Here is a 26,870-nt window from a genome sequence, read left to right as displayed (position 1 = left end):
ATCAAGCTGAGAAAGCGCAGAGGGCTTGGAAGAGAGCGCTTCCTTCCTTTCTTCCCCGGCCAGCCCCAAAGACCCCGAAGGACGGGCACCGGCCGGGCACCGTGGCGGGCGGGCGCCCACCCTCCCTCCCAACCGCAGCCAGAACTGGGGTCCCCAACTGCCAAATGGGCTCCCCGTATCTCCCCCGTCCTTTTGGGCGAAGCTGGGTTTTTTTCAAAAAAGGGAGGGGGACACACGCGGGCCCCATTTTGCAGTTGGGGACCCCTGTCCTGGCTGCTGCTGAAAGGGAACCAGCCCCGGGATGCCTCTGGTGGACCAGGGACCCCAAAGGGCCCAGCCAACCCCCCAAAACCAGGCAAGGCTTATAGCCCTGGGTGGGAGGGGAGTCCTCCTGGGGGTCTGTGGGAGAGAGAGACAGAGACCCCCACCTGCTCTCTCCTTCCAGCGGACAACCTGTCCCACCTGGTGGCTGGCGTTCAGGTCCAAAGAGACCCACCCCCTCCCGGCTTGGGGGTGCCCGGCGGATGATGCCGGGAAGGGGAACGCAAACCGCCCCCCCCCGGACAGCCCAAGCGGCCACCCCTGGTTCATGACCAGGATAACTTCCATTTGCAAGTTAACTGGCTCCAGCTGCCATCAGAAGGAAAGTGAGGGGAGCTGCAGAGGAAAGCCAGCCCCAGAGTTGGTAGGAAGGCCAGCAACCACACCAGCACACACACACACACACACACACACACAAGTGGGAACACAACTGCTTCAGTCCTACTGGCCAGGCCCTCCGGGCGCAGGCTGGCTGGCAGGCCCCGCTCTTTTCTCTCACACCCGTCCGACCGTCCACCCTTCGGAAGACCTGGGGAGGGGGCCGGCCGGTGGGGAGGGGGCCGGTGAGAGGGAGGGAGAGGGAGGGAGGGAGGGAGGGAGAAGCAACACAACAAAACTCCTGGCTGATAAAAGGAAACGGGGGAGACGCGAACAATTGAACATTACCTAAAAGCCCCAGAGAGGTTTATTTTATTAGTTCTTAATAAATATCTTGCAGATTTCCTGCAGGAAATACACCAGATCACATGTAGAATAGTTTGATACTGATGTCAACGGCACCAGCATATGAAATCTATTAGGGGCGAAGCCACAGCAGGGCGATGGGTTGTGCAGAAAAGCTGCGCGGCACCAAGGCGAGCGGGGGGGGGGGGAATCTCACGGCCCTTCCAAATTCTTCGAGAGGTAAAAAAGTCAGCCAAGACACAGGGAGAGAGAGAGAGAGAGAGAGAGAGAGGCAGAGGGGAAAAAAAATATCCCACATCCTGCTTTGGGCTGCCAGCAATCTGAAGTGCCCAGAGATTAATTCTTTGTCTGGCCTGGAAATGTGACTTTAAAGAGGGGGGAACGGGAGGGGGGGGCTGGGGAAGGTTGGGGGCTGGCACTGCGCCACTAGCTCTTCCACCCCCAGCCATGTTTCAATGTAGACAGCATAAACCCCAGCAGACAGCAGCTCCGCGCGCTGCCAGCAACTCACAGCCCCAGCAGCTGCAAGGCCTCTTGCTCAGCAAAGGCAGATGGGCCCGAGTGCTGGGCGGCTTCCGCTCTGCTGGCTGGCGGGTGTGTGTGTGTGTGTGTGTGTGTGTGTGTGCCTGGCCGGCCTGCACGCTCAAAGCCCCCCCCTCCTTGCACTGACAACCCCCCCCCAGGACATCCCTGCCAGGAGGCACCTTTGCTGACCAACCTGCAGCGCCGGACAGGCCGAAAAGGCAGCGGAGAAGCCCGGAGGGGGAGGGGGGGTAGTTCCCCCTGGAAGCCATCCCTGAAATTCAGGCCTGTGCTGGCTCTGGGTGGCAGCTGCCCCCCCCCCCAACACTTGGGCCTGGGCTTCTCTGCTCGGGACCCCCAGGTGCCCCTGCTGCCTCCGGTTGGCTGATCCAAGCTGCAGCCCACTTCTGAGAAGGACTGACTGGACCCTTCCTGGCCTCCTCCAGCCCCGGACCTGCAGGGGAAGCTCGATTTGCCCCCCTCCCCGCCGAGCTGAGCCCGGCCTGCCCTGTGAAGCCAGGGGGCCCCTTTGCAGGGGGACCCCACTGGGGGGTGGGATTTGTGGGGTCTTTCCTTTCGGCTTCATGAAGTCATTGGGAGGGTTGGACCTCCTGCTCAGCTCTCGCTACCATTCAGACATGCCCCGGCTGCTGAACTCCTGTCCCCCGGCGGGGGTGGGTGGGGTGAAGCCAAAGCCACAGGCTGGTGATGTGGACGGCAGCCGAGACCCCCGAGCCACGTAGGCAGCCCCCAGGAAGGAGTGTCTCTGCAGCCCAGCCGAGGCCCTGGGCACCAATCCAGAAGGGGCTCTGGACGCCCTTTGCCAGCAGAGCCAAGACCCCTGCAGACCCCCTCCTCTGACTGCGGCAACCCTCATGCTGGCTCTCAGGGCAAGGGGGGGGACTTCCCTGACCCCCTCCTCCCGTGCCCCCGAGCTGCCCTCTTCTACCACTGTCCCTGTCAAGGCAAGACGGCCGAGGGTTGCACAGCTCAAGATCAACCGAAGCCACCCACAACAGCAATGGCTCAGGCTTATGGGCCGCCCCATGGCACTCAATGGCACTCTTTGCATCCCAACAATCCGGGGCCTCATTTTACCAACCTGGGCAGGACGGAAGGATGAGTCAGTTCTGAGCCAGACGGGATCGAACCCCTGGCTGCGGATCGCAGAGTCTGCCTGACACACTTCAGGGCAACCACTGTGCCCACGGCGCTCCCGACGCCAACCGGATGCCGTGTGTGTTTCTGTGTTCTGCTTCAGGCTGCCCGACAGCATCGGTTCCGCCACGCGGGAAGTGCTGGGCCGGCCCAGAAGGGCCCCTTCGCACGTCACGTCACCCCTGGCACCTTTTCAGAGTTGCTTGCTGGACAAGCCACAAGAACTAAGCCGTGATCTAGTTAGCTTAGTGCACAGACCCAGATCCGGCGCACGGCCTTCCTGCCAGGCTGGCTGCCGGACGGGGCTCCGGCCATCCTGCCAGCAAGCCTGCTGGGGCGAGAGCGAGCGGAGAAAGGCCCCGGGGGCCCCCTCTGCCAGGTCCCCCCATCGGCTGCAGCTCGACGCCGTCTGGGGAGCTCCCCAGCCGCAAAGCAGCTCTGCTTGGAAGGCAACTCGGCTTCTGGAGGGCAACATCCTGGCACCTCCTGAAGATCGAGGGCTGGGCTCTGGCCAAGGCGACGGCGACGGGAGGAGAGGCAGGAGGGTTAGCGTCTCGCCACAGCCACAGCCACCCATGCCCAGCCACGGAGCCCTGGCTGGCTCTTACGCAAGGAAATGGCACCAAAGTCCCCGGGAAGTGGTGGTACCACTGTGCTCCAGCGTCCCCAGGAGCCCCCCCAACTCTTGGGGTCAGTGAGAAACACCCCCACCCCCGGTCCACCTGCTCTCCCTGCTAGGAAGCCATCGGCAGCATCCCGGCAGGAGCTGAAGGCGAGAATTTGCTGTCCGCAACGGAAGGGGGCTGGCCTCCTCCTGCCCGAAGCCCTTTGCCACCGACTTATTCAGCCAACCCACCAATTTGCAGGGAGTCCTCGACTTACGTCCACAATTGTGCCCAAAATTTCTGTTGCTAAGTTGTTCAGTAAATTTTGCCCCATTTATGACTTTTTTTTACGACGGTTGTTAAGTGAATCACTGGAGTTCAGCTAGTAACACGGTTGTTAAGTGAATCCGGCTTCCCCCCATTGACGCTGCTCGTCAGAAAGTCGCAAAAGCGGATCAGGTGACCCCAGGACGCAGCAACCGTCATAAATACGAAACGCTTGCCAAGGGTCCTAATTCTGATCACGTGGCCACGGGGATGCTGCAACGGTCGTTAAGTGTAAAAAACGGTCGTAAGTCAGGTTTTTCAGTGCTGTTCTAACGTTGAACGATCAGTAAAGGAACTGTTGTAAATTGAGGACTAGCTGTATGTGGCTGCCCGTCCCTCCCTTGAGCCTTCTCCCCCCCCTCCCTCTACTCCTCCAACTAGACTCCTGTCGTGGTGGTGGTGGTGGTGGCAGGGGGGGACTGGAAGACCTTCAAGGTCCCTTTCTGTGAAATCCCGCCCCCCCCCCCACTTCAAGGGCAGCACCCAGAACTGGATGCAGGATTCAGGGAAATATTTACTTCCTCTCTGAGGCGGCCATTCCCGGCCCCCGGGGGGGCACCGATTAAAGTAAGCAGAGACACCATTTCCCCTATTTGGGGATTCGACCTCTGTGGACGCAGCATTTGCATTTTTCTGCCACCCCAACACACCGCGGCCACCAACTCGCTTGGCCATCAACCGGCTTGAAAAACCTTTTCAGAAATACCACCCCTAAAAGCCAGACGGTGGTCGCCTTCCTCCTCCTCCTCCTCCCTCCAGCCCTGCATTGAATCAAGCCCGGGGCTATTTTTATTGGGGCGATGCCAGCCCCCATGAGCGGGAAAGGTGCCGGACCAAAGATGGGGATCTAGAGAGCCCCCCCCCCCGACTTAGGTCCCCATCTGCATCCTGGCAGGGGAACCGCAAGCAGAAAGACACACTCAGCCAGATACCACTTCAAGCCTTGTTGGGGTTTCCATTCAAAAGAGGGGCAGGGGACCCCCCCGGAGTGCAGGGTGAATTTGGTCTCTACACTGCCTCAAAGGGGGGGGGGTCAGGGTTCTGCCTGGGACCTTCAAGGCTGCATTGGGAGCCACACGATCTGGAGGGGCCACGTAGGGTCTAAAGGGCCCTCGGCAGAGGAACATGGGTGGGGGCGCCCACCGGTCCTGGCTTGAGGGGCTCTTAGCATTAGCAGCGCAAGGGATCCCTGCCTTGAAAACCTGCCCCCTTGGCTGGCCGGGCCCCCAGAGGTCCCCACACATCTGGCCAAGACCTGGGAGGGGGGGGCTCGCACCCAAGGAGCCCCCAAGAACTGCAGCCCGGCTCTAAAACTCCCCTGCGGAAGAACAGCAAGGGGCCCGACCCCCCTGCCCCTTTGGGGGCCCACCTCTCTCTCCACAGCTCCGTCTGGGGAAAGATCTAGAAGACCTGGGGCTGAGCCGGGCTGGGGGAGCGGAGGGGGTGGAGGCGCAGCCCCCCCCCGGGTGGTGGCCCATAAACCCATCTTCCCGTGATTCACAGAAACCATAATCCAATAACGCCCTAAAGCAGAACAGTGTGCCTGATATGGGTTTGATTCGTGCAATTATAAAACAAATTATTAAAGCGAGGGGGGGGGCAGAAAGCCCCCGAGTCCAGATTGGAATAAATTGGGTGCAGATGGGTGGGGGAGGGGGCGCCCGCTCCCCTCCCCGAGATGCCCTGCCGCAGCAGCACGGCTTCAATTATTGCGCTCACACACCAGAACGAGACGCCCCACTTCCCCCCAAATCATCCCCCCCAAAGGAACATTCTCCACGCATTTGTGGTCGGAAGACAGGGACCCCCCCTCCCCCTCGGCAGGCCAACGATCCCCCTGCCCAGATTTCACCAGGCTGCTCTCGCCTCTCTCCGGGAGGGGGGGCCAGGGCTGTCTGCCACTCCGTGGGGACTCGCAAGGGCCCGCCCCGGAACCCCCTCCTTGGGGCAGCTGCCCACCAAGGCAAGAGGCTGCTGCAGGAGGAGCCTGAGGACCCCCCAACCTCTAGCAGGGGGCCCTGACCAGGCAGGGGAGCCTGGGGGTCTCCCGCAGAGGAGCCTGGGCACCTGCCTCCCAGGATGAAAGGATCTGCTGCTGCCCAGAGGGAGTGGGAAGGGACCTTGGAGGTCATCTAGTCCAGCCCCCTGCTCAACCAGGAGACCCTATCCCATTCTGGGCAAAATGGCTGTCCAATCTCTTCTTAGAGAGCCTCCAGCGATGGAGGCAATTTCCCTTCCCCTGGTTAATTGTTTTCACTTGTCAGGAACCTTCTCCTTAATTCCAGTTGGCTTCTCTCCGTGGCTAGTTCTCCCCCCCCCCTCCCGTTGCCTCTGCTCCTGCCCTCTGGTGCTTTGGAGAATTACTTGACACCCCCCCCTTCTTTGGGGCAGCCCCTCAAATACTGGAAGGCTGCTATCATGTCAGCCCTGGTCTTTCCATTACACAAAATATACCCAACTTCTGGAACCATCTCAGGATGGTCTCGTCCACCTTGGCAGCCATTTTGCAGGCAAGAAGGAACGGGCACCGAGGGGACCACAACAGGCTAGCACGGGGGGGGGAATCTTCTAGAATGCCGCCCACCCTCCCCCCCCCCGCCCCGCAGGTGAAAAGGCTCTGGCCGGCCCCTACCTTTGGGCTGCGAGTTGTGCACGGCAAACATGTTGATGGCCATGAGCTGCAGGAGCCGGCTGCTCCCGACGGGTGGGGGGCTGTGCTCCAGCAGGGCCCGGAAGGCGGTCAGGACTTCCGCTGCGACAGGCGGGAAGGACTCCATCCTGAAGGAGGGCAGAAAGGCAGGATGAGCGAGAGGTAGGCAGAGGGAGACTCCAGGGCCCTCCAGAGGCCAGCTAGCCTGGCCTCATCTAAAGCAAGGTGCGTGTGGGGTGGGCGGTTTCCCAGCCCAGTCCAGAGAGAAGCCGAGAGGTTCCTAGTAAGGTGAGGAGGGGGCTGGCCTCTTGCTGCTCTCCTGGGCTGCCTGAGCCCCTTCCCCTTCTCGCCAGGCCTGGGGCCCACCCCAAGCTCGGCCTGCAGGCTCGGGCCCCTCTGGGGTGAGGTAAACCTGCAGCCACTGACTGAGGGCACCCAGCCAGGCAGAATTTAAGCACAGCCTGCCCCTCACCCCCCACCGGCCGGACAGTCACCTCTGCCCTTTTCCTTCCGGGGGCCGCTGCGAGGAGGAGAAGGGGTGGCGGAGGCAGCCGTGCCAGCCTCGCTCCCCCCCAGTGTGGTGCAGGGCGACCAGCTCTCTGCTCCGGGCAGCAGCCTGGACTGGGGGGGGGGCGGCGCTTCTGGGTGGCACCGGGACTCCGTGGGGCCTGGCAGGCTAGGGCTTTGCCATCCTAGCTGCCCTCCACACCGGAGTCCTTGATCCCCCACGCCCCAACCGGCCCCAAGAGGGCGGTGGGCACTGAAGACCCCGACCGTCTTCTGGTGCGGCTTACTTATTTCTACGTTTAAAACGTGAACGGTACAAGGAGTCCTCAGCTTACGAGCACAACAGAGCCCTACAATTCTGTGGCTAAGCGAGGCGGTTGTGAAGTGGGGTTTGCCCCATTTGACGACCTTCCATTGCTGCTGCTGTTAAGCCAGTCACACGGCCGTTAAGCGAATCTGGTTTTCCCCCGCTGACTTTGCTGGTCAGAAAGCCGCAAAAGGGGGTCGCGCGCCTGCAACCGTCGTAAATACGAGATGGGTGTCGACCCGATTTTAATCGCCCGGCCCCGTGGATGCTGCGGCGGCCTTAAGTGTGAAAAAAATGGTGATACCACTTTTTCCAGTGCCGTCGTAACTTTGAACGGTCACTAAGGGAAGGGCTGTAAGCCAAGGCCTGCCTGTAATACAGCCGCCCGTGGCATCACCAGCTCTTGGTAGGAGCCGGGCCAGATTGGAAGGGAACAAAAGCGGTGGGGACGAGCCGCTGAGACCGCGAAGGGCCGGGCCCAGATGGCCTTCACCTGAAGCTCTAAGCCCTCCCCGTCCTCTGACAAAAATAAACTTCTTTTTAAGGCCAAGACATCTGTTCCAGAGGACTGAAAAATACCAGTGTAGCTTCAGTTTTGAAAAAGGGAGCGAAGAAGGAGGGAGGGAGGGCAGCCCGGCTTATGTCAGCTTCGTCAGCTTGACACCCCAGCTGAGAAGAAGGCGAGGAAACCACAATCCAAGATGGAGACGGGCGCGCTGTGCTGTGGAAATAGGGGGGGGGGAGGGCCTTCCCTGAAGAGGTCCTTTTGAGAGGTCAAGAGAGACCCTCCAGCCAGCCACACGCCTCGGACCCTCCCGGTGACGGCCCACCGCGGAGCAAAGGAGCCAGGAGAGAGGGGAGGAGAAAGGTGTTGGGGGGGGAAAGTGGGGGGTCAGAGGCAGGGAGCAGAGGAAGGGGGCAGCCGGGGGTGGGCTCTCCAAAGCAGAGGCCCGGCATTCGAAGCTGGGGCTGACCGGGGAGAGCTTGCTCGGGATCACAATCGAGAAGGAATCGCCTGGAGCAGCCAGTGGGGTCCAGGGTGAGAAGCCCCCATGTCCAGCCACACACGAAAGGGGGTCCGGACAGGCGGCGTTGGGGGTCTTGGGAATCGGGCTGAACGTCGGACTTTTCCAGGAATTGCGCTGGTTTTGAAAAAAAAGCCGGGGCCCTTTGAGAGCGATCAGGAAGCTGCTGTTGTTGCGGCAGTCGTGTGTTTACATTTTATTTCCGGGGAAACCAAGTTTAGAGCCGGGTGGACTTGAACGAGGAGGAGGAGGAAATCGTGGTGCCGCAAATGATGCGGACAAGGGCAATCCAAAGGGAGGGGGGAGGGGCTCAAGCAGAGGAGATCGAGGCACATCTGCTCCCATCCTCCACATCTTCTACTTTTAGTTAGAATCTGAATTTTCACTGAGCTTTTATACGCTGGTACGTATAGTTACAATTTTATTTTGACCTTGTAAGCTGCCCGGAGTCACCTTTCAGTGAGGAGATGGGGTGGGGGGGGGAAGCAAATTTAATAAACAACAATAATAAAGTCACTCGATTGCAAAAGGCTGCAGCTTTACACGAGAGAGCTGACATCCTCCAAAGTGACCTCTGACCCCATCAAACCATCTGCCCATCCCGGGTCCTTGGGAAGGACTCCGGAGGTGGACAGAAAGGCCGAAGCCAGCCAGAACATCTGGCTGACTGTGCAGTGAACCAAAATAAAAAATAACCAGGCACAGAGGGAGAAGAAGGTGGGAAGGGCTTTCGGAGCTGAATGGGGGAGCCACAGACTGGGGAGAGGACGGACCGATTTATGCAGCACATGGCAAAAGTGGCCCCCAAAAAGTTGGAGAGAGAGAGAGGGAGAGAGGAGAGGGAAGGAGAAGAGAGAGGGAGAGAGAGAGGGAGGAGAGGGAGAAAGAGAGGAGAGAGGAGAGGGAGGAGAGAGGAGAGAGGGAGGAAAGAAAGGGAGGAGAGAGGAGAGGGGAGAGGGAGAAAGAGGAGAGAGGGAGGAGAGAGGAAAGGGAGGAGAGAGGGGGAGGAGAGGGAGGAGAGAGAGAGGGAATAGAGGGGGAGGAAAGAGAGAGGGAGGAGGGAGGAGGAGAGGAGAGGGGGAGAGGGAGGAGAGAGGAAAGGGAGGGGGAGGAGAGGGAGGAGAGAGAGAGGGAATAGAGGGGGAGGAAAGAGAGAGAGAGGAGGGAGGAGGAGAGAGGAGAGGAGAGAGAGAGGGAGGAGAGAGAGGGAGAGGGGAGAGAAGAGAGGGAGGAGAGGAGAGAGGGAGGAGAGAGAGGGAGAGGGGAGAGGGAGAAAGAGAGAAGAGAAGAGAGGGAGAGAGGAAAGGGAGGAGAGAGAGGGAGGAGTGGGAGGACAGAGAGAGGGAATAGAGGGGGAGGAAAGAGAGAGGGAGGAGGGAGGAGAGGAGAGAGAGGGGAGAGGGAGAAAGAGAGGAGAGAAGACAGGGAGGAGAGAGGAAAGGGAGGAGAGAGGGAGGAGAGAGAGGGAATAGAGGGGGAGGAAAGAGAAGGAGGAGGGAGAGGGAGGAGAGAGAGAGGGAGAGGGGAGAGGGGGAAAGAGAAGAGAGAAGAGAGGGAGGAGAGAGGAAAGGGAGGAGAGAGAGGGAGAAGGAGGAGAGAGAGAGAGGGGGGAGGAAAGAGAGAGGGAGGAGGGAGAGGGAGGAGAGAGAGAGGGAGGGAGGAGAGAGAGGGAGAGGGGAGAGGGAGAAAGAGAAGAGAGGGAGGAGAGAGGAAAGGGAGGAGAGAGAGGGAGAAGGAGGAGAGAGAGAGAGAGGGGGGGAGGAAAGAGAGAGGGAGGAGGGAGGGAGGAGAGAGATGGCACAGAGGGCTGGGCTGCCAGCGGTTGCCAGATGGCGAGGTCCACTGTCTGGCCTTCAGTCCCCGAGGAGCAACCGAGGCACAGGGTTGAGGATCTGCTGACCAGCTCCCCACACAAAAGGGATGGGCTATGGGGAACCCAGGGGGCCACGAGGCTGAGGTGCTGAAGGGCGGCAGGCTCAGGAGCAGCCCAGGCCCAGCACCAAGCAGCAGGGGGCTGCCAGCAGTTCCCACCATGCCCACAATTCCACTGGGAGGGGAGAAAGTGGGGCCCTTGCCGTCTCCCTGGCTTGGGACCCCCACGCAGGGAGGCCACGCTGCTGAGAGAGCGCCAGAGGGGGCTCAGGAGAGCCCTTCTGCGTGCCTGGAAACTGACCGCTGCCCAAGCAGCAAAATGGCTGTCCAGCCTCTTCCTGAAAACCTCCAGTGCTGGAGCCCCCACAACCTCTGGAGGGAAGCTGTTCCAGCAACGAATCAATGCGACGCTTTCCCTCCAGACGTTGTGGGGGGCTCCAACACTGGAGGTTCCCAGGAAGAGACTGGACAGCCATTTGTCCCCAATGGCATAGAGAATGAGTGTCCAACCTGGTGGACTTCAAGTCCCAGAATTCCCCAGCCAGCTGTGCTGGCTGGGGAATTCTGGGACTTGAAGTCCACAAGTCTTAAAGTTCCAAGGTCGGACACCCTGGGCATAGGGTCTCCCGCTTGACCAGAGGGTTGGACTAGAAGACCTCCAAGGTCCCTTCCAGCCCTGTTATACAAGAGGGGTTTTGCTCTGAGCCGGCGGTGGAGAAGCTGCTGCCAGCATCCCCCAGGCAGAGCGCCAAGCCCGCCCCTCCTCTCCCCCCAGACCCCGCAGCGGAGGAGGAGGAGGAAGAGGCCAGGTCGTTCGCATCCCACCCTGTGCCCTCCGTTCCAAACACCAGCCCAGCTGCTCCCGGGACTGGATTCCAGAAGGGCTCGTAATGGAGGCGAAACAAAACAAACATCCTGCAGCCTTACCCAATCCTGGTAAACAGCTTCCCATGAGCCTGGAGAAAACGGAGGACGAACCTTTTGTTCAGCTGTATGGGAAAGAGAGAGAGAGAGGGAGAGAAAAGCGGGGGGGGGGGGAAGAGAATGCGATGATGATGATGATGATGATGAAGATGAGAAAAGAATCCAGGCCCGCTCCCTCTTCCTGCGAACGCGCAGAGTCCCGAGTGGCCGGAGAACCTGGCCGGGGCCAAGGGGGTGGTACGGCAGATGGGAACCGGGCGGCCGTGCCCTGGCCTCCAGCCTCCCTCCCGGCCTTCAGAGGGCCCCTGCCAGACAGCTGCAGGGGAGGGCGGCGGTGCCAGGGCCCCCCCTGCTGGCAGCCGGGGGCTTTGCAACTGCTCCTGGACACAAGCCCGGATTCCTCCTCGTGTCTGTGTGTGTGTGTGTGTGTCTGTCTGTGTGTCTGTGTGATGCTATGCAAGCAGGGACGGCGGGCCTTCTGCTCTGCCAGGGCAGTGCCCCCCTCCTGAGCTGCCACTGTAGGGATGTCAACCTGCCAGGAGGCGGCTGGCACCGGAATAGCGGAGCTGGAAGGGGAGCTTTGAGGTCTTCCTAGTCCAACCGAATGGGACAACTCGCCGCAGTGCAAAGTGCAGCGTTGCAATTTAAGTGCTTAATAAAATAGTTTTAAAAATTATTTGAACTTTTGCCATTCCCATTTCATTCTGTCCCTTCTTTTTACGTCCTTTCTTTAATGATTCTGTTCCACCAACAAGGGTTGGAAAGGAGAGGAGCCACCTGGAGTTAAGGAGAAAGTTCCCGACAGTGAGGACAGTGGAACAGAAGTTGCCACCAGAAATCGTGGCTGCTCCATCCGTGGACGTTTTTAAGAAGAGGCTGGACGGTCCCTTGTCTGAGATGGCGCAGGTTCTCCTGCTTCAGCAGGGGGCTGGACTAGAAGACCTCCAAGGTCCCTTCCGGCTCTATTTTTTTTCCTATTCTGTTCCGTTCCATTCCATTGATATGAGCCTTGGTGGAGCAGTGGGCTGATGCCTCCTTAAGTAACCCCAGCTGCCTGCAATGAGTGCAGGTTCGAGTCCCACCAGGCTCAAGGTTGACTCAGCCTTCCATCCTTCCCAGGTAGGTAAAAGGAGGACCCAGATTGTTGGGGGCAATAAGCTGACTTTGTAATAATGCTGCTTGGGGTGTGTGTGTGTGAAAGCCCTAATAAGCAGGCATAGACATAGAATGAAGGCTACTGCTAAGCTTGTAAGCCGCCCTGAGTCTTCGGAGAAGGGTGGGATATAAATGGAATTAAAATAAATAAAAAAATATTAGCGTAACTCTTGTCCTGCTGCCAGTTGTTCACCAATGATTTGGCCATAGCAAGTTGGCCAGGCCACGCTGGCCACGTGGCCACGTCCAAGGCCCCAGGTCCAGCCCCTGCTCAAGTAGGAGACCCAGCAAACCTCAAGCAGGCATCCCCAGGACGAACCCCTCCCCTCCCCCTGCTTTGCTAACCCTAACCCTTCGCTGAGCCGGGCCTCCCTGTCCGGTCCTCAGACAATGGGGTCCTCCTTGGGGGGAGGGGGGGTGTTTGTGGATCAGAAGCAGGGTCCAGGTGCTGCTGGTTCCGCTGCCGATCTGCCCGGTCCCCCCTGTGGGCCGGCCCCAGACACTGGCCTCACTTCCCGAGACCGGCTACGTCACTGAAGGCCTGTGGAGATTCTCCGGGCCTCACGGTTGCCCCAAAGGTGCTTTTTCCCCCAAAGGCAGCTGGACTTTTTTCCTTATCTTTGAAAACGTTTCCCTTCCCATCCAAGAAGCTTCTTCGGTTCTTCAGGACTTCAGAAGTGAAGAAGCTTCTTGGAGGAGAAGCGAAAGGCTTCCAAAGAAAAGCACCGAGCGGGTCCGGCCGCCTGTCGGGAAAGCTGCATTTCCCAAACTTCTCGGGAGGCAGAGGACCACCTGCGCGGAGCGCTGAGCCCGGGGGGGGGGTTTCCCCCGGGCGAGGCCTGGCCCAGTTCCCCTCAGCCCCCGGGAGCGAGGATGTGCAGCCTCCTGAGCTCCGGCTGGTGTACCTGAATGCCAGGTCCGTGGTTAACAAAGCTCCCCTCGTCAGGGATTTAGTTGAGGGTGAGCATGCAGACCTGGCCTGCATCACGGAGACCTGGTTGGGCCCAGAGGGTGGGGTCCCTTTGGTTGACCTCTGCCCACCAGGCTTCCGGGTGCTACACCGGCCACGAGCTCATGGTAGGGGTGGGGGAGTGGCGGTTACTATTAGGGAGACCTTATGTCCGCGGGAGACCACCGTTTCTCAGATAGTCGGGTGTGAGTCTCTCTTTGTGAGATTTGGTCCTGGGGCGCAGTTGGGCTTGCTGCTGGTGTACCTTTTGCCTAGTCGCACAGCGGCAGCCCTGCCCGAGCTGCTCGATATCCTCTCAGGGTTGGTGGTTGAGTTTCCCAAACTTATAGTTTTGGGAGACTTCAATCTACCATCCCTGGGAGGTTCATCTGAGCTAGCTCGGGAGTTCATGGCTTCCATGATGGCCATGGACCTGACGCAAGTAATTTCAGAACCAACTCATGAGGGAGGCCACACCCTTGACCTGATTTTTTTATCTAGACGGTGGTTGGATGATCTTGGTGGGGGCTCTCCATTTATTATGCCCCTGTCATGGACCGATCATCACCTCCTGCGGCTGGTCTTCGGTTTTGCCACCCCCCGCCGTGGGGGTACGGAGCCAATCAGATGGTACCACCCCAGACGCTTAATGGATCCTGATAGATTCCAAGCGGCACTGGGGTCCCCACCTGCCTCCATTGCTCACAACTCGGCGGATGCCTTAGTGGAAGCCTGGGAAAGGGCAGCCACTGAGGCACTTGACCGGGTTGTACCCTTGCGGCCCCTGACCCGGTGCAGATCCCAGCGAGCTCCATGGTTTTCCGCGGAGCTCCGGAAGATGAAGCGTCGGAAACGGGGCCTAGAGAGCTGTTGGAGGTCTAGCCGATCCGAACCCGACCGGTTGCGGTTAAGAACCTACATTAGGTCTTATCTCGCAGCGATGAGGGAGGCGAGGTGTAATTACTTCTCCACCCTCATCGCGTCCGCAGATAATCGCCCGGCCGCCCTGTTTAGGGTGACTCGCTCACTTCTTAATCAGGAGGTGAGGGAGGATCCCTTGCAGGGTCGTGCCGAGGAGTTTAGTCAACATCTGTCGGATAAAATCGCTCGGATTCGGACCGGTTTGGACTCCAGCTGGGCAGAGTCTGGCGATCAGGACACGGGCGGTCTTGTCAATGTTATCTGGGAAGAGTTTGATTCTGTGACCCCTGATGAAGTGGACAGGATTATGGGGAGGCTGAGCTCCACCACATGTTTATTGGACCCGTGCCCTTCCTGGCTGGTTTATGCAGCTAGGGAGAGGACACGAGGCTGGCTCCAGGCGGTCATATCTGCTTCTTTGAGTGAGGGTTATTTCCCCACCGTCTTGAAGGAGGCGGTGGTGAGACCTCTCCTCAAGAAGCCTGTCTTGGACCCAGCTGTATTGAACAACTTTCGCCCAGTCTCCAACCTTCGCTTTCTTGCGAAGGTTGTTGAGAGTGTGGTGGCGCATCAGCTCCCTTTGGTCCTGGATGAAGCGGATTATCTGGACCCTTACCAATCGGGTTTCAGGCCCGGGCACAGCACGGAGACGGCATTGGTCGCTCTGGTGAATGATCTCTGGAGGGCTCGGGACAGGGGATATTCCTCTGTCCTAGTCCTATTAGACCTCTCGGCGGCTTTCGATACCATCGACCATGGTATCCTGCTGCGGCGTCTCAGGGGATTGGGAGTGGGAGGCACGGTTTTTCAGTGGTTCTCCTCCTATCTCCTGGGACGCTCACAGTCGGTGTTGGCAGGGGGGCAGAGATCGGCCCCTAGGTCTCTCGTTTGTGGAGTTCCTCAGGGGTCGGTTCTCTCGCCTCTCCTGTTCAACATCTACATGAAACCGCTGGGTGAGATCATTCGTGGTTTTGGAGTTGGGTATCATCAATACGCCGATGATACCCAACTTTTCTTTTTGACCCCAAACCACCCCAGTGATGCCCTCGCTGTGATGTCCCGTTGCCTGGAGGCGGTTCGGGTCTGGATGGGGAGGAACAGACTTCAACTCAACCCTGACAAGACTGAGTGGCTGTACATTCCGGCATCCCGGGACACCTTTCTATGGGCATCCCGGGACATCTTTCTATGGGGGGTGAGCTCTTACCCCCCGTGGATAGGGCTCGCAACTTGGGAGTCCTCCTAGATTCACAACTCACTTTGGAGGATCATATAGTGGCCGTGACTAGGGGGGCTTTTGCCCAGGTTCGCCTGGTGCGTCAGTTGCGGCCCTATCTGGACCGGGAGGCCTTGTGTACGGTCACTCATGCGCTTGTGACCTCTCGCCTAGACTACTGTAATGCTCTCTACATGGGGCTTCCCTTGAAGACCACTCGGAGGCTCCAACTGGTACAGAATGCGGCCGCGAGAGTTGTCTTGGGAGTTTCCCGGTACTCCCATGTTACACCTTTGCTCCGCGAGCTGCATTGGTTACCAGTTGTCTTCCGGGTGAGGTTCAAGGTCTTGGTTATGATCTTTAAGTCCTTACATGGCATGGGTCCGGGATACCTCAGGGACCACCTGCTGCCGGCGTCAACTTCCCTCCGCCCAGTACATGCCCACAGAGAGGGCCTCCTCAGGGTGCCTCCGGTCAGGGAATGCCGACTGGTGGCCCCCAGGGGGAGGGCCTTCTCTGTGGGCGCTCCGGCATTATGGAACCAACTGCCGGTTGAGCTCCGGATGGCATCAGACCTCCGATCCTTCCGCCGCGGGTTGAAGACCCACCTATTTGAATTAGCTGGTCTGGCCTGATGGGGGAATATGGGTTTTTAAATTTGGTGTTTTTTAGTAGTTTATTATTGTTTTTTAACTGGGCACTGGTTTAATTTCTTTTTAACTTTTGTATCGTTATTTATATATGCCCTGTGAACCGCCCTGAGTCCCTAGGGAGAAGGGCGGTATAGAAATCAAATAAAACTAAACTAAACTAAACTAAACTAGGCCTGGGAAGGCAGCAGTTCACATTTATTTATTTTTATTTTTATTCCATTTATATCCCACCCTTCTCCGAAGACTCAGGGCGGCTTACAAGCTTAGCAGTAGCCTACCCTGCAGGGGTGTGTGTGTGTGTGAGGGAGGTGCACCTTCAGAGCACAACAGCCCGAGAGAAAAAAATCCAGGCTGTAGCCGCTCTCTCCTCCTGACCCCGGAGCCGCTCTGCGGATGACTCAGCCTTTGCGTGACTCACCTGCCAGGCCGGCGCTGGGAACCTCCGGGCCTCGCTGCCCACAAGAGGAAGCGGCACCAGCCCACGGGCGCTTCTGCAAAGCCGGCTGCCACAGCCCGGCTCCTCCGAGCCCTGTACGCCTGGGCCCTTCCCCCGCTGCCCTTGCCGTGACCTCATGCGGAAGATTCCCCCCCCCCACACGCAGCCTCCGCTCCGGGGAAGGCAGGGCTACGCCGGATCCATGGGAGGCCCCCCAAATAAACTGGGGTCCCCCTCGGGGAAGGCGGAGGAGCAGCCGCCGGCAGAAACAGCGGCCACAAAAGAGGGGCCCGACCTGCAGCCGGCCAGATCCGGCCGTCGGGAGACCCTCCGGGGAAGCCCTGCTAGGCAGAAGCCAAGGGGGTCCCCAGGGACAGAGAGCCCCCCCAAAAGCCACCAAGAGCAGGAGCGAAGGAGCAGGCGGGCAGGGAGAGGCCGGAAGCCTCACCTTGCACCCCCTCCCCATCCTGGGCACCGTTGCACGTGTGAATGGCAGCTCCCACCATTCCCCAGCTAGTCTGGAGCCAGTGGAGGATTCTGGGACTTGACGTCTGCGTGGCCAGAGGCGGCCCCAGGGCGGGAAAGGCCGTCTGGCCGCCCCCAAGGATGCTGCGGTGTCCCTGGGGAGGGGGTGCAGGAGGGCCAGGCAGGGGCCTGAGTGCTGGAGCCCCAGGAGGTGGCTGCTCTGGAGGGGGGGCAGGGGGAGGCCGGCCCACGGCTAAGACGGCTCCTCCGGGGAGCTGAAAGCAGCCGTGGCAGCCAGACGGGGCCACGAAAGGCAACCTCCACAAGCAGAAGGGGGGGGAACGGGACGGTGGGAACCGGGTGGCCCCCAGCACGAGACCAGAGCCCGGCTGCCCCCACGCTGGCAGCTGAGAGGCTGAGTCACTTTGAAAGGGAAATTCCCAGACCACGTAAAACCACGAGTGAGTGCCGTCAGGGGTCAGGAGGAGGCCAGGGAAAGCTTCTAGTCCTCATGAAAGGGCAGGCAGGTGTAATTTGGGGCCCCTTCTGTGTAGGGGGGGGGAAGGGAGAGACTTCTGGGCAAGGCTGCCCTGTGATCTCCCCCGGGAAATGAACTGGCTCTGGGTGGGCCTTGCCCCAAGCATTAACACCCCACCCCTTGCTCAAACAGTGACAAGCCTTCCTTGCCATGCCTGGAAACCCTCCGTGGGAGCTTTGCCCGGCCTTGTGGGTGACAGCGAAAGGTCACACGGAGGTAGGAGGGGGGGGCTTCCAAGAGGCTGGGAGTTTTGCTGGGGGGGGGTTGCAGAAGGGACTCAGGCCTGCGGGGGGGGGGGGACCTCCCTGACAGCTCTTTCGTTCCCAGCCAGGGCTCCAGCAGGGCATTGCGTGCCGTGTGTCACGTCCCCAGCCGGGGAGGGGGGGGCGGGCATGTGGTTTCTGCCTCCAACCCCCCCCTCGCAGCCTGGCACCCGCGGCTTCCTCCTTTCAGAGCCTCACAGCTGGAAACGAAACAACACAAGTCAAAATAAAGCTACGGGGTGGTTTTGGTGACCCAGGTCAAGTCGGTTCCCAGGGGATCTGGCACGCAGCTGCTCCGGGCGGGGGGGGGAGCCACCTCTGGGCCAGGCAGGGTTTCCGGGGACACCCAGGGGTGTCTCGGCTGCCCCCCTAGCTCAGAGCCCCCCCATCTTGGCAAAGAATCAGCCCCAGGTGCAGAGAAGCCCGACTGCAGCCGAAACGCTTCCTCTTCGGCTTGAGTCTCGGGGGGGCGGAGGGGGGGAGATTACTTGCAACACCCCAACTCAGCAAAGAGGAGAGCAGCAAACCTGGGAGATGCACGGACGGGTCCTCATTAACCACGGTTTGTTGACTAAACCACAAAGGGCCGGGCTCACCCAACTTTCTCAGCCTATCCTGGAAGTGGGGCGCTCTTGTGTGCAATTTTGAGGGATGTCGCTGCCCCCCCCAAAAACGTGGGTTTTTTAAAGATGCAAATTAAGCTTTTTCAGCAGGGCCGTCCAAGTGTGGCCACTCCGAGGCCTGTGGACGGGGGAAGCCGCCTGGGGAATCCTGGGAGTCGAAGTCCTCAGGTCTTCCAGTGGCCAAGCTTGTTCAGCCCTGCTTGAAACTTTTGGGATGTCACAACTGTTGTCAAACCTATTTTCAGGAAAGGCTGTGGATTTCAATTCTTGCGTTTTCCCAAGTATTCACACACACACACACACACAGACACACACACACACACACACACACGGCCCTGCAGCCCAAAGCAACCCTCCCCAGCCAAAGGCAGGAAGGCCAACTCTTGGCACGGGAGGGGCAGGGCCTGGCACCCGGGACCAGTGCAGGGCTGGCAAGGAAGACCCCCCCCACCTTCTACCCGCCCACTGCCCCAACCCAAAGCCTGGGCTTCCCCCATAGCAAGCCGAGCAGCGCCCCCTTGTGGCCGCCTAGGGCGCCACACCCCTGCGGGGCTCACCTCGCTGGGGCTGAGGCTGCCCAGGCCGCCGTCCTGCCCGGAGTCCCGGCTGGACTCGTGGCCCAGGCCAGAGCGCGGGTGGGAGGGGTGGATCCAGAGCTCCAGGCGGGTGGCATCGTCGTCGCCGGAGGGCCGGAAGGCCGTCTTCCTGCTTCGCTGGCTGCCCTCGCCCCCCCGGGGGCTCTTCTGCTCCAGCTGCTCTGCCTGCGGGGAGGGGGGAGAGGGCCGTGAGGAGCGCGTGGGGGGCCCGGGCGGGCCGGGCCGGCTGCCCCGCTTACCCACCTTGCGCTTGGTCTCCTCAAAGAGGCTGGTCAGGCTCTCCTTGGCCGTCAGGATGGGGTTGCTGGCGGCCAGGCTGCGCATGTAGTAGTAGACGGCGTCCAGCTTCCTCCTCTACGGGGCCAGAGAGAGATGGGCGGAGGGCGTCAGAGGGGGGCAGCCGGACACAACTCCCCCCCGACGCAGCCATGGGACGACGGTCGAGCAGAGGCGGTCCTCAACTTACGATGGTTTGTTTAGCGACCACTTGAAGTTACAGCACCACTGAAAAAAGGGACTTGTGACCGTTTCTCACACTTACGACCGTTGCAGCTTCTCCCCCCGCCCCGGTCATGTGATTAACACTCGGATCCCTGACAAGTGGTTCATATATGTGCCGGTCGCAGCGTCCGGGGGCGTCACACCATCCCCTTTTGCGACCTTCTGACCAGCAAAGTCAGCGGGGGGAAGCCGAATTCACTTAACGACCGTAGGACTAATTCACCAACGGCAGCGATTCACTTAACAAGAAGTGGGAAGAAGAGTCATAAGAGCCCCTTGTCTGAGACCGCAGAGGTTCTCCCGATCGAGCAGAGGGCTAGACTAGAAGACCTCCAAGGTCCCTTCCAGCTATTCTGTTTTAAAATGGGGCAAAACCCGCTTAACCAACATAAATTTTGGGCTTAACTGTGGTCGTAAGTCGAGGACTACCTGTACCCCGAGTCGGGGCCTGAGCCCCCTCCCACCACCCCGCCTGTTGGAGGGAACGGAGGGTGGCAGCACCAACTCCAGCCGAGCCTCCCTTGCAGGTGTTGAAAGAGGAACCCCCCCCCCAGCAGGCTGTGGCCTGGGACCCAAAGGCAGCCTGGCACCTGTGGGGAGCCTGCTGCCCCCCCACCCGTGGGCCGGCTCAAGAGGGCTGTGGCCGGAGGAGGAAGGCAGAGCCGGGCCGAAGCCCCCCTCTCACCGTGTAGACAGCCAGGAGGGCCAGCTGGTTGTACGGGCGGCCGTTCTTGGGGGCGACGTGCTGGGCCTTCAGGTACCAGCTGGGGAGAGAGGAGAGCAAGAGCCGTGGGAGAGCTCAGCGCAGGGGGGGGAGGGAGGCCGCAATGGGAGGGTCCCTCCTTCCCTCACTCCCCCAGGCTGCCCGAGGGCTGGGCTCTGCCCGCTGGCACCCCTCAGGGGCAGGAGGGCTTCCCTGAGGACCCTGACCCGGGGAGAGCCCCCCCGCAGGTGCTGGCAGGGCGCCCCCTCCCTCCCTCCCTCCCTCCCTCCCAGTGGCCTCTGCCTCCCGCTGGCCGCTCTAATGGGCCAATGCTCGAGCCAGAGAGGGACAGGCTAAGACAGGCTAAGCCGAGCAGGAGCCAGGGGGCCTTTCACCCAAGGCGCCTCCGACCGCTGGTGGGCCCTTCCCTAAGGCAGCAGGGTTAGGATCTGGGTGTCTGGGGGGGGGGTGAAGCGGCCCCAGCATTTGCCTGCCTCCGCCAGTTCTTGCGCTCGCGCGGCTACCCTTTTTGCCAAGGCAGGCCAGCTCCAGCCCCGGACCCCTCAAGCCAGGCTGCCACCGACCGCTCAGGCCCGGCTCCTGGCAGGGATCAAGGCAAGGGGGTGGGTGCCCAGGCCCCGCTCCCCCTCCCCTCCCCCCCACATGCCCCCCAGCTCTCTTAGGCTAAGGGGTGAGCGAGCCTGAAAAAGCCAGGCTGGGGGGGAGTTCATGCCACCCTCTTGGTGGGAGGCGGGGGAGGGGGCAGAGCAACGGAGAGCCCTCCCTCTCGGATTCCAGGGCCGGACAACTTTTACATCCCTTTGGGAGGGGGGGGGAATGAGCTGAGACCAGGCTGGGAGGGGGCAGCATTCCTGCCCGGCCACAGCAGTTTTAAAGCCCTGCTAAGTGCAGAGGGGCCCTTTCAACCCTCCTCCTGGGGGGGGCGTTGTCTCTCCCACTCAGGACGGGGGGCTCCTTCCACACTCCGGCCAGTGCAGCAGTGGTGGCCCAGCTGGCCTGGGAGGTGGGCCCGGGGCAGAGACTCCGGCCTGCTCATTAACCTCTTGCAATGCGCTGCCTCCGGAGCCCCCGGTGCCAGGGCGGAGGGGGTGGCAGCTCAGGTGCGGGCGCTAGGCGCTGCGAAGGTGCCTACAGGCGAGCTTTGTTTAATGGCGTAGCGATCCGTCCTCGGCCGGCCGTGCCCCTTGCGGACCCCACCCCACTGCCCCCGGCCCTACCTGCGTGCCTTCCCGTAGTTGGCCGTGTCGCTGCCTTGTTCGCGGTACCTGCAGATGTCGCCCTGGCAGATCAGGCTCCTCTGGGCGCTGATGAGGGCGTACTTCACCTGGGGGAGGGAAGCGCAGGGAGCCGGCCGATGGGGGGGCGGCTGGAGACCCCCTCCCCGCCCCTCCTCACGGCAAGGCCGGGCCCGTCAGCCCGGAGTGCGAGGGGCTGCCCTAAGGGAAGCGCCCCCAGAGTCCGGCCCGGCCCTCGTGTGTTCCTCACGGGGGGGGGGCAGAACCCTCCCTCCTCCCCCCCACGAATCACCTGCCGCCCCCCCGCTCCGCCTCACCGTCTTCCGCAGAGGCTTGCTGCGAACAGCCATGCTGTCCATGTAGTCCTCCAGCTTGAACTGGTAGGTGGCCTGCAGCTTCTGCAGCAAGCCGTCGAAGAAGAGGGTGCCCTGGGGGGAGAGAAAGCAGCAGTCACAGAACGACGGAGGTGGGAAGGGACCTCGAAGGTCCTCTAGTCCAACCCCCCGCTCGAGCAGGAGACCCTCCGCCAATCAGGACAAAGGGCCGTCCAGTCTCTCCTCGAAGACCTCCGGAAGGGATGGAGCACCCACAACTGCTGGAGGGGAAGCCGTCCAGATTGACTTTCCTCGCCACCTCCTTCGTTCCAGGTTGCTCCTCTCCTTGAGCAGAGGGCGAGGGCAGCAAGCAGGAGCTTTGGGGGGGGGAGGGGGAAGGGCCCACCCCCTCTACTTTGGGGATGAGGGGGCAGAGCAGATGCTCCAAACGGCTCCCCCCACCCCCAGGAACAGGAGAGCCAGAGGGCTGAAGATGGGAGGCCAGGAGCTCCCTCGGTCATCCTGGGGACGCATCGCCCCTGATCCCTGCAGAGCCCTGGGCTGGAAGACCCCCCCCCCAAAGCCCTCAGGCACCAGGGCCACCAACGCAGCAGCTCCGGAGAAATACTGGGGGAAGCTGCAAGGCCCAAGCCGGCCCTCCCAAGTGCTGACGGACGGACGTTGGCCAGGCAAAGGGGGGACAGATGGAAGTGGCCGGAGAGGGGCGTTCTTCAGGCTGGACCCAAGGGTGGACAGCCCTTCCTCCCCACTTAAGGAAGCCTTCATCCAAACGGCTAAGCTGACCTTTGGCCTTTACACCTGCGACGGTGGCAGGCCAGATGCTGCCGCTGCCCTGATCCAGCTGTGGAAATACCTGCAGATTTTCTGCTTCAGCTTTTGGTTGAAAACGGACTCCCCCCCCCCCAGGCAGAGCCCTCCCATCTGCCTCTCAGGCCAGCCGCCATACAGGCAGCCCTCGGCTTACGACCAGCACTGGCATCCAACACTCTGCTGCTAAGCAAGGCGGTTGCTGAGTGTCACGGCTGACTTGTATCACCTTCTCGGCCCTGCTGGTTGAGCGAATCAGGGCAGGTGTAAAATGAAAAGCAAATCTCTTCATCTCTTATTGCTGTATTTTTGGCGCTTATTTCGTTGTCTTATTTCAGGGGTGGGGAAGCTTGACTCTTTTATGACTCGTGGACTTCAACTCCCAGAATTCCTGAGCCAGCCATGTGGACTTCAACTCCCAGGAATTCTGGGAGTTGAAGTCCACGAGTCATGAAGGGGGCCGTAGTTCCCCACCCCTGGTCTATCTTATCGCTTCGTTGTTCTGCTATTATTCTCACGCTTTTTCTCGTTTCTTCGTTTTTACTGCTGCAAGCCACCCGGAGGAGCCCCAGGGTGAGGTAGGTGGCAAATAAATTTAATAAATAAATGAAATGGAACAAAACAATAAAACAAAGATAAATAAAATAACAAAATACAATAAAAATACATAAAATACAATAATAAAAAATAATAATAATAAAAAAAAGAAATCCAGCTTTCCCAACGGGCTCGCCTTGCCGGAAGCCGGCTGGGAGGTTGGCAAGCGGGGGCCCCGTGTCCAGGGGGACGTGGCAACCGTCCTGAACACCTGCCACCTTTTTCTGTAGGACGCCTAGAGTCCCCATGGGTAGGTGACTACATGAATTTTCCAAAATAAATAAATAAAACGCCAGTTGCCCAGCATCCAAATTCTGACCAGGTGACCGCAGGGATGCTGCAACCGTCGTAAGTGTGAGGACTGCCTGTAAGTCACTTTCTTCAGCCTTGCTCTAACTCCGACTGCTTGCTAAAGGGACGGTCGTGAGTCGAGGACCGCCTGCACACGGTCCCCTTCGGCTGGGACAGGGAAAGGGAGCCGCATCCTAGAATCTTGAGAGAGCTGGAAGGGACCTCAGAGGTCTTCTAGTCCACCCTCTGCTCAAGCAGGAGGCCTGCACCAGTGGCCTCCGTCCTTTTGGCTTCTGCGGACGGAGGTTTTTCCGTGGACCAGAGGGGGCCTGGTTTCACGTGCTGCCTGCATCCCGCGGATGGGGCTCCGCTTGCTTGTGAGGCCCGGTTGGTGGCATGCCGCAGCCCGGTACCGGTCCGTGGCCCGGGAGTCGGGGACCCCCGCCCTGCACCGTTCCAGAGAGGCTCGTCCGGCCTCTTCTTGCAAGCCTCCACTGAGGTGAAGCACCCACCAGCTCTGGAGGGAAGGGGGACAGCTCCCTTCCGGCCCCCACCCGCCCAGGGCGCCCCCAGACCCCCGCCTCACCTCGTCCAGGATCTGGAGCAGCTTGCCGCGGATCTCCTGGGTGCTCTCTCCCCCCGCCGGGTCCTTGAGCAGCTGCCGGAACTTCTCGATCACCTGATAGAAGGCATTCTTCCAGAGCAGCTGGTCCACGTTCTGCGCATCGGCCACTTCGATGTCGGTCAGCAGGCAGAGCTCGTACAGCTGCAGCATCTCCGCCCTGCGACGGGACGCCCGTCAGCCGCTGGCCAGCCGGGGCTCTCAGACCGCCCCCCGCCAACTCCCAAATTAAAAGAAAAACAAACCTCACCCCATCATATAAGGTGGTCCTCAACTTATACGACAGTTCGCTTAGCGACCGTTAGAAGTTACAGGCCTTTTTTCAGGATGGATGGAAGGAGGACGGGTTTTTATGTTATCAGGGACTTTTCTCGCAGGGGATGAGCACAGAACGGCACCTCGTTTCTGGACGGTGCCACATTAAGCTGGACCACTTTAGGCTGCCGTCTGCGGCTCAGGTCCAGCCAGCCCAGCCCGATGCCCTGCAGCTCCCTGGCTGCCTACACACATTCCCTGACTTACGACTGTTCATTTAGTGACTTCAAATGACAACAGCCCTGGAAAAAGGGACTTTCGACCATCTTTCATACTTACAACTGTTGAAGCGTCCTCAGTCACGTAATGAAACTTTGGCTGCTTGGCAACTGGCATCTGCCTGTCTGCCTCCCTCCCTCCCTCTCTCTGTCTGTCTGTCTAATACATTTGCTCTTAATCCTGTGCTTCAGGTGACCAGTGCTGCATCCCGGGCGGGGGGGGGGTTGTCCCGGGGTTCCCTTTTGTGACCTTCCGGCCAGCAAAGCCAACGGGGGAAGCCAGATTCACTTAACAACCATGTTACTAACTTAACAACTGCATTCATTTGCTTATCAACAGTGGCAAGAAAGGTCGTAAAATGGGACAAAACTCACTTAACAACTCAACAGAAATTTTGGGTTCAAAAGCTGAGGACCACCTGTATTTGGAGGGGGGGCTGCTCCCTCCCTGCTTCCCAGGGGCTGACAGGGACACACACACAGCAGACGTTCCCAGAGGGGTCAGCGAACGTCTCCAAGGCGAAACACGTTCCCACCCCAGGGCCTCCTGAGCGGCAGGCACCGTCGCTGGTGTTCAAGCACCCACCGGACAAACCACGTACCCTTCCCTCAGGACCCCTGGCACAGTCCTCCTTCCTCCTGGGCCCCCCTTACGCCTAGGAGCCCTCTCGGGGGCTGCCCCCCAGGCCAGGCCTCCTCTCGGCAGCCAGGTACGAACTCTGAGCTGAGGGACGTCTGACCCGGGCAAGAGAGACCCCTGGCACAGCTTGGGCAGCTGCACAGGCGAGAAACACACACACACACACCCGCAGCAGAGGGGGAAACCCCTTCCCCCACCCACCTGAGCTTGCCCATCTTCTCCAGGCCCTCCGGACTGAGCCTGTCCCGGGACAAGAGGTTGCTCAGCTGCTGCTCCAGGTGCCCGGCCTCCCGCAGGGCCTTGCCCAGCTCTTGCTGCTGCTGCTGCTGCAGGTGGCGCTTCTGCTGCTCCGCCTCAGGGCCGAGGGGGTCAGCCGGGGGGGCACCGCCAGCCTCCCCACCGCCACAAGGCTCAGCCTGCTTGGGGTAGCCGGCGGGGTAGTAGGCCGCAGGGTAGACCTCGCTGCCAGCGCCCACCGGGAAGGGCAGGGGGTATCCCGTGTAGGGGTACGGGGCCCCTCCGTAGTAATAGGGGTTGTCCGAGTTCTGGAACCGGTAGTAGGGGGCCTGTGCCTGGCGGGGCTCCCCTCGAGGCAAGGGGGCCCCCTCGTCGTCCGTGTCCAAGAAGTGCAGCTGGGTCCCTGGGCTCTTCAGCGCCGGCTTCTGCTCTGGGTTGTTGGGGTCCCAGAGCCGACGGGACGTGCCCCCCCGGCTCCAGCCGCGAGGGCCTTTGCTGCTGCCAAAGAGCAGCCGGGCGCCCCCTCCGTGGGGGGCTTCGGGGGACCCCGTGCCGCTGGGGGTCAGGTCCGTGTTGGCCGGCAGCACCAGGATCCCTCGGCCCCGGTTCTGGGCCTTCCCCTCCCAGGCCTCTGCGGGGTCCCTGGGGGTGGCCCTGGAGGGCTTGCCGCCCTTTCGCCACTCGGGCTGGGAGGCCGCGGCGCCCCTGCCGGCGGGCCAGGGCCCCCCCTGGGACGCTCTGGCCTCCTGGCCGCGGGCGAACCGGCTGTGCTCGGGGCCCCTCCTGGCCTCCGGGCCCTCCTCGGCCCTGTCCTCCTCCAGGGAGTCGGTGGAGGAGGCGGAGAGCTGCTTCTGTGGGCGGGGCCTTTCTGTGGGCTTCCTCCCCAGCTCCGCCTCCCCACGGGCCCCCTCGGCGCTGTTGCTGCTGCCTGCCGAGCTGGTGCTGCAGGTGCGGTAGCGGCTGCGACGCTTGTCCGAGCGCGAGTACCGCTTGGGGGGGCTGCCCCTGCCGTGGCCTGGCTCGTCTCGGGCCTTCTGGGGCCGCTCGGCCCGCCTGCCCTTCTCCCCCCGGAAAGGCCGGGCCCCTTCCTGCTCGGGCCCTCCTTCTGGGCCCCCTGGCTTCCCGGGGCCCTGGCCAGCCCTCCCGGCGTCCTTCTCGCAGTCCGCTCCCCTCTCCTCCTTCGGGGGGAGCTCCTCCTCCGAGGCCTGCAGGCGTTTGCCAGGCTGGTAGATCTGCTGGTCGGGCTTCTTGGCTCGCCTGACGATGCGAGGGCACCAGTCCTGCGGGGCGCCCCCGGGGCCCTGGGCAGGGCCTTCCAAGAAGCCGTTGGGCGGCTGGCCCCTGTCCTCCGGGGGGGCCTGGGGGAGTGGGGTGTCCTCCTTGCAGGGAGCTGCCGCGGGCTCCCCGGGGCCCAGGACCTCCGCCTTGGCTTCCTCCTCCGGCGGAAGCTCCTGCTTGGCCAGGCCAGGCTTGCTCCTCAGGCGGGAGAGGCCCGGCTTGTAAATCTCGAGGTCCGGACGCCGGTTGTCCTTACGATGCCGGGGCTCCTTCAAGGTCTCTGCAGGAGGGGAAGCACAAGAGGACCGTCAGCCCTGTAGCTGCTCGGGGGGGGAGCTAGTGGGGGGCTCACC

The 26,870-nt window shown here is 60.9% G+C and overlaps 1 protein-coding gene across 5 annotated transcripts in view; it reads right to left on the bottom strand.

The window, feature by feature from the left end:
- Nucleotides 1–26,870, bottom strand: part of SMG6 (SMG6 nonsense mediated mRNA decay factor) — a 72,259-nt gene that overhangs the window by 35,722 nt on the left and 9,667 nt on the right. For 4 of the 5 annotated variants that reach the window (XR_014494458.1, XR_014494459.1, XM_083379654.1 and 1 more), the window contains exons 2-10: nucleotides 25,204–26,797; nucleotides 23,794–23,989; nucleotides 21,495–21,605; nucleotides 21,160–21,266; nucleotides 19,904–19,982; nucleotides 18,961–19,071; nucleotides 18,679–18,882; nucleotides 10,906–10,967; nucleotides 6,250–6,395 (exon numbers count right to left, since the gene is read on the bottom strand). Coding sequence is in view for 3 of the 5 variants with exons in the window: in XM_083379654.1 (XP_083235780.1) it covers nucleotides 6,250–6,395; nucleotides 10,906–10,967; nucleotides 18,679–18,882; nucleotides 18,961–19,071; nucleotides 19,904–19,982; nucleotides 21,160–21,266; nucleotides 21,495–21,605; nucleotides 23,794–23,989; nucleotides 25,204–26,797 (2,610 nt within the window). In the remaining 2 variants the exon portion in view is untranslated. The remainder of the gene's footprint in view (nucleotides 1–6,249; nucleotides 6,396–10,905; nucleotides 10,968–18,678; nucleotides 18,883–18,960; nucleotides 19,072–19,903; nucleotides 19,983–21,159; nucleotides 21,267–21,494; nucleotides 21,606–23,793; nucleotides 23,990–25,203; nucleotides 26,798–26,870) is intronic. The other variant, XM_083379655.1, reaches the window with a different exon arrangement.

Source organism: Vipera ursinii (assembly GCF_947247035.1).
Source record: "Vipera ursinii genome assembly, chromosome: 1".
In the NCBI taxonomy this organism is placed as follows: Eukaryota; Metazoa; Chordata; class Lepidosauria; order Squamata; family Viperidae; genus Vipera; species Vipera ursinii.
This window is presented reverse-complemented; position numbering and strand designations above follow the sequence as displayed.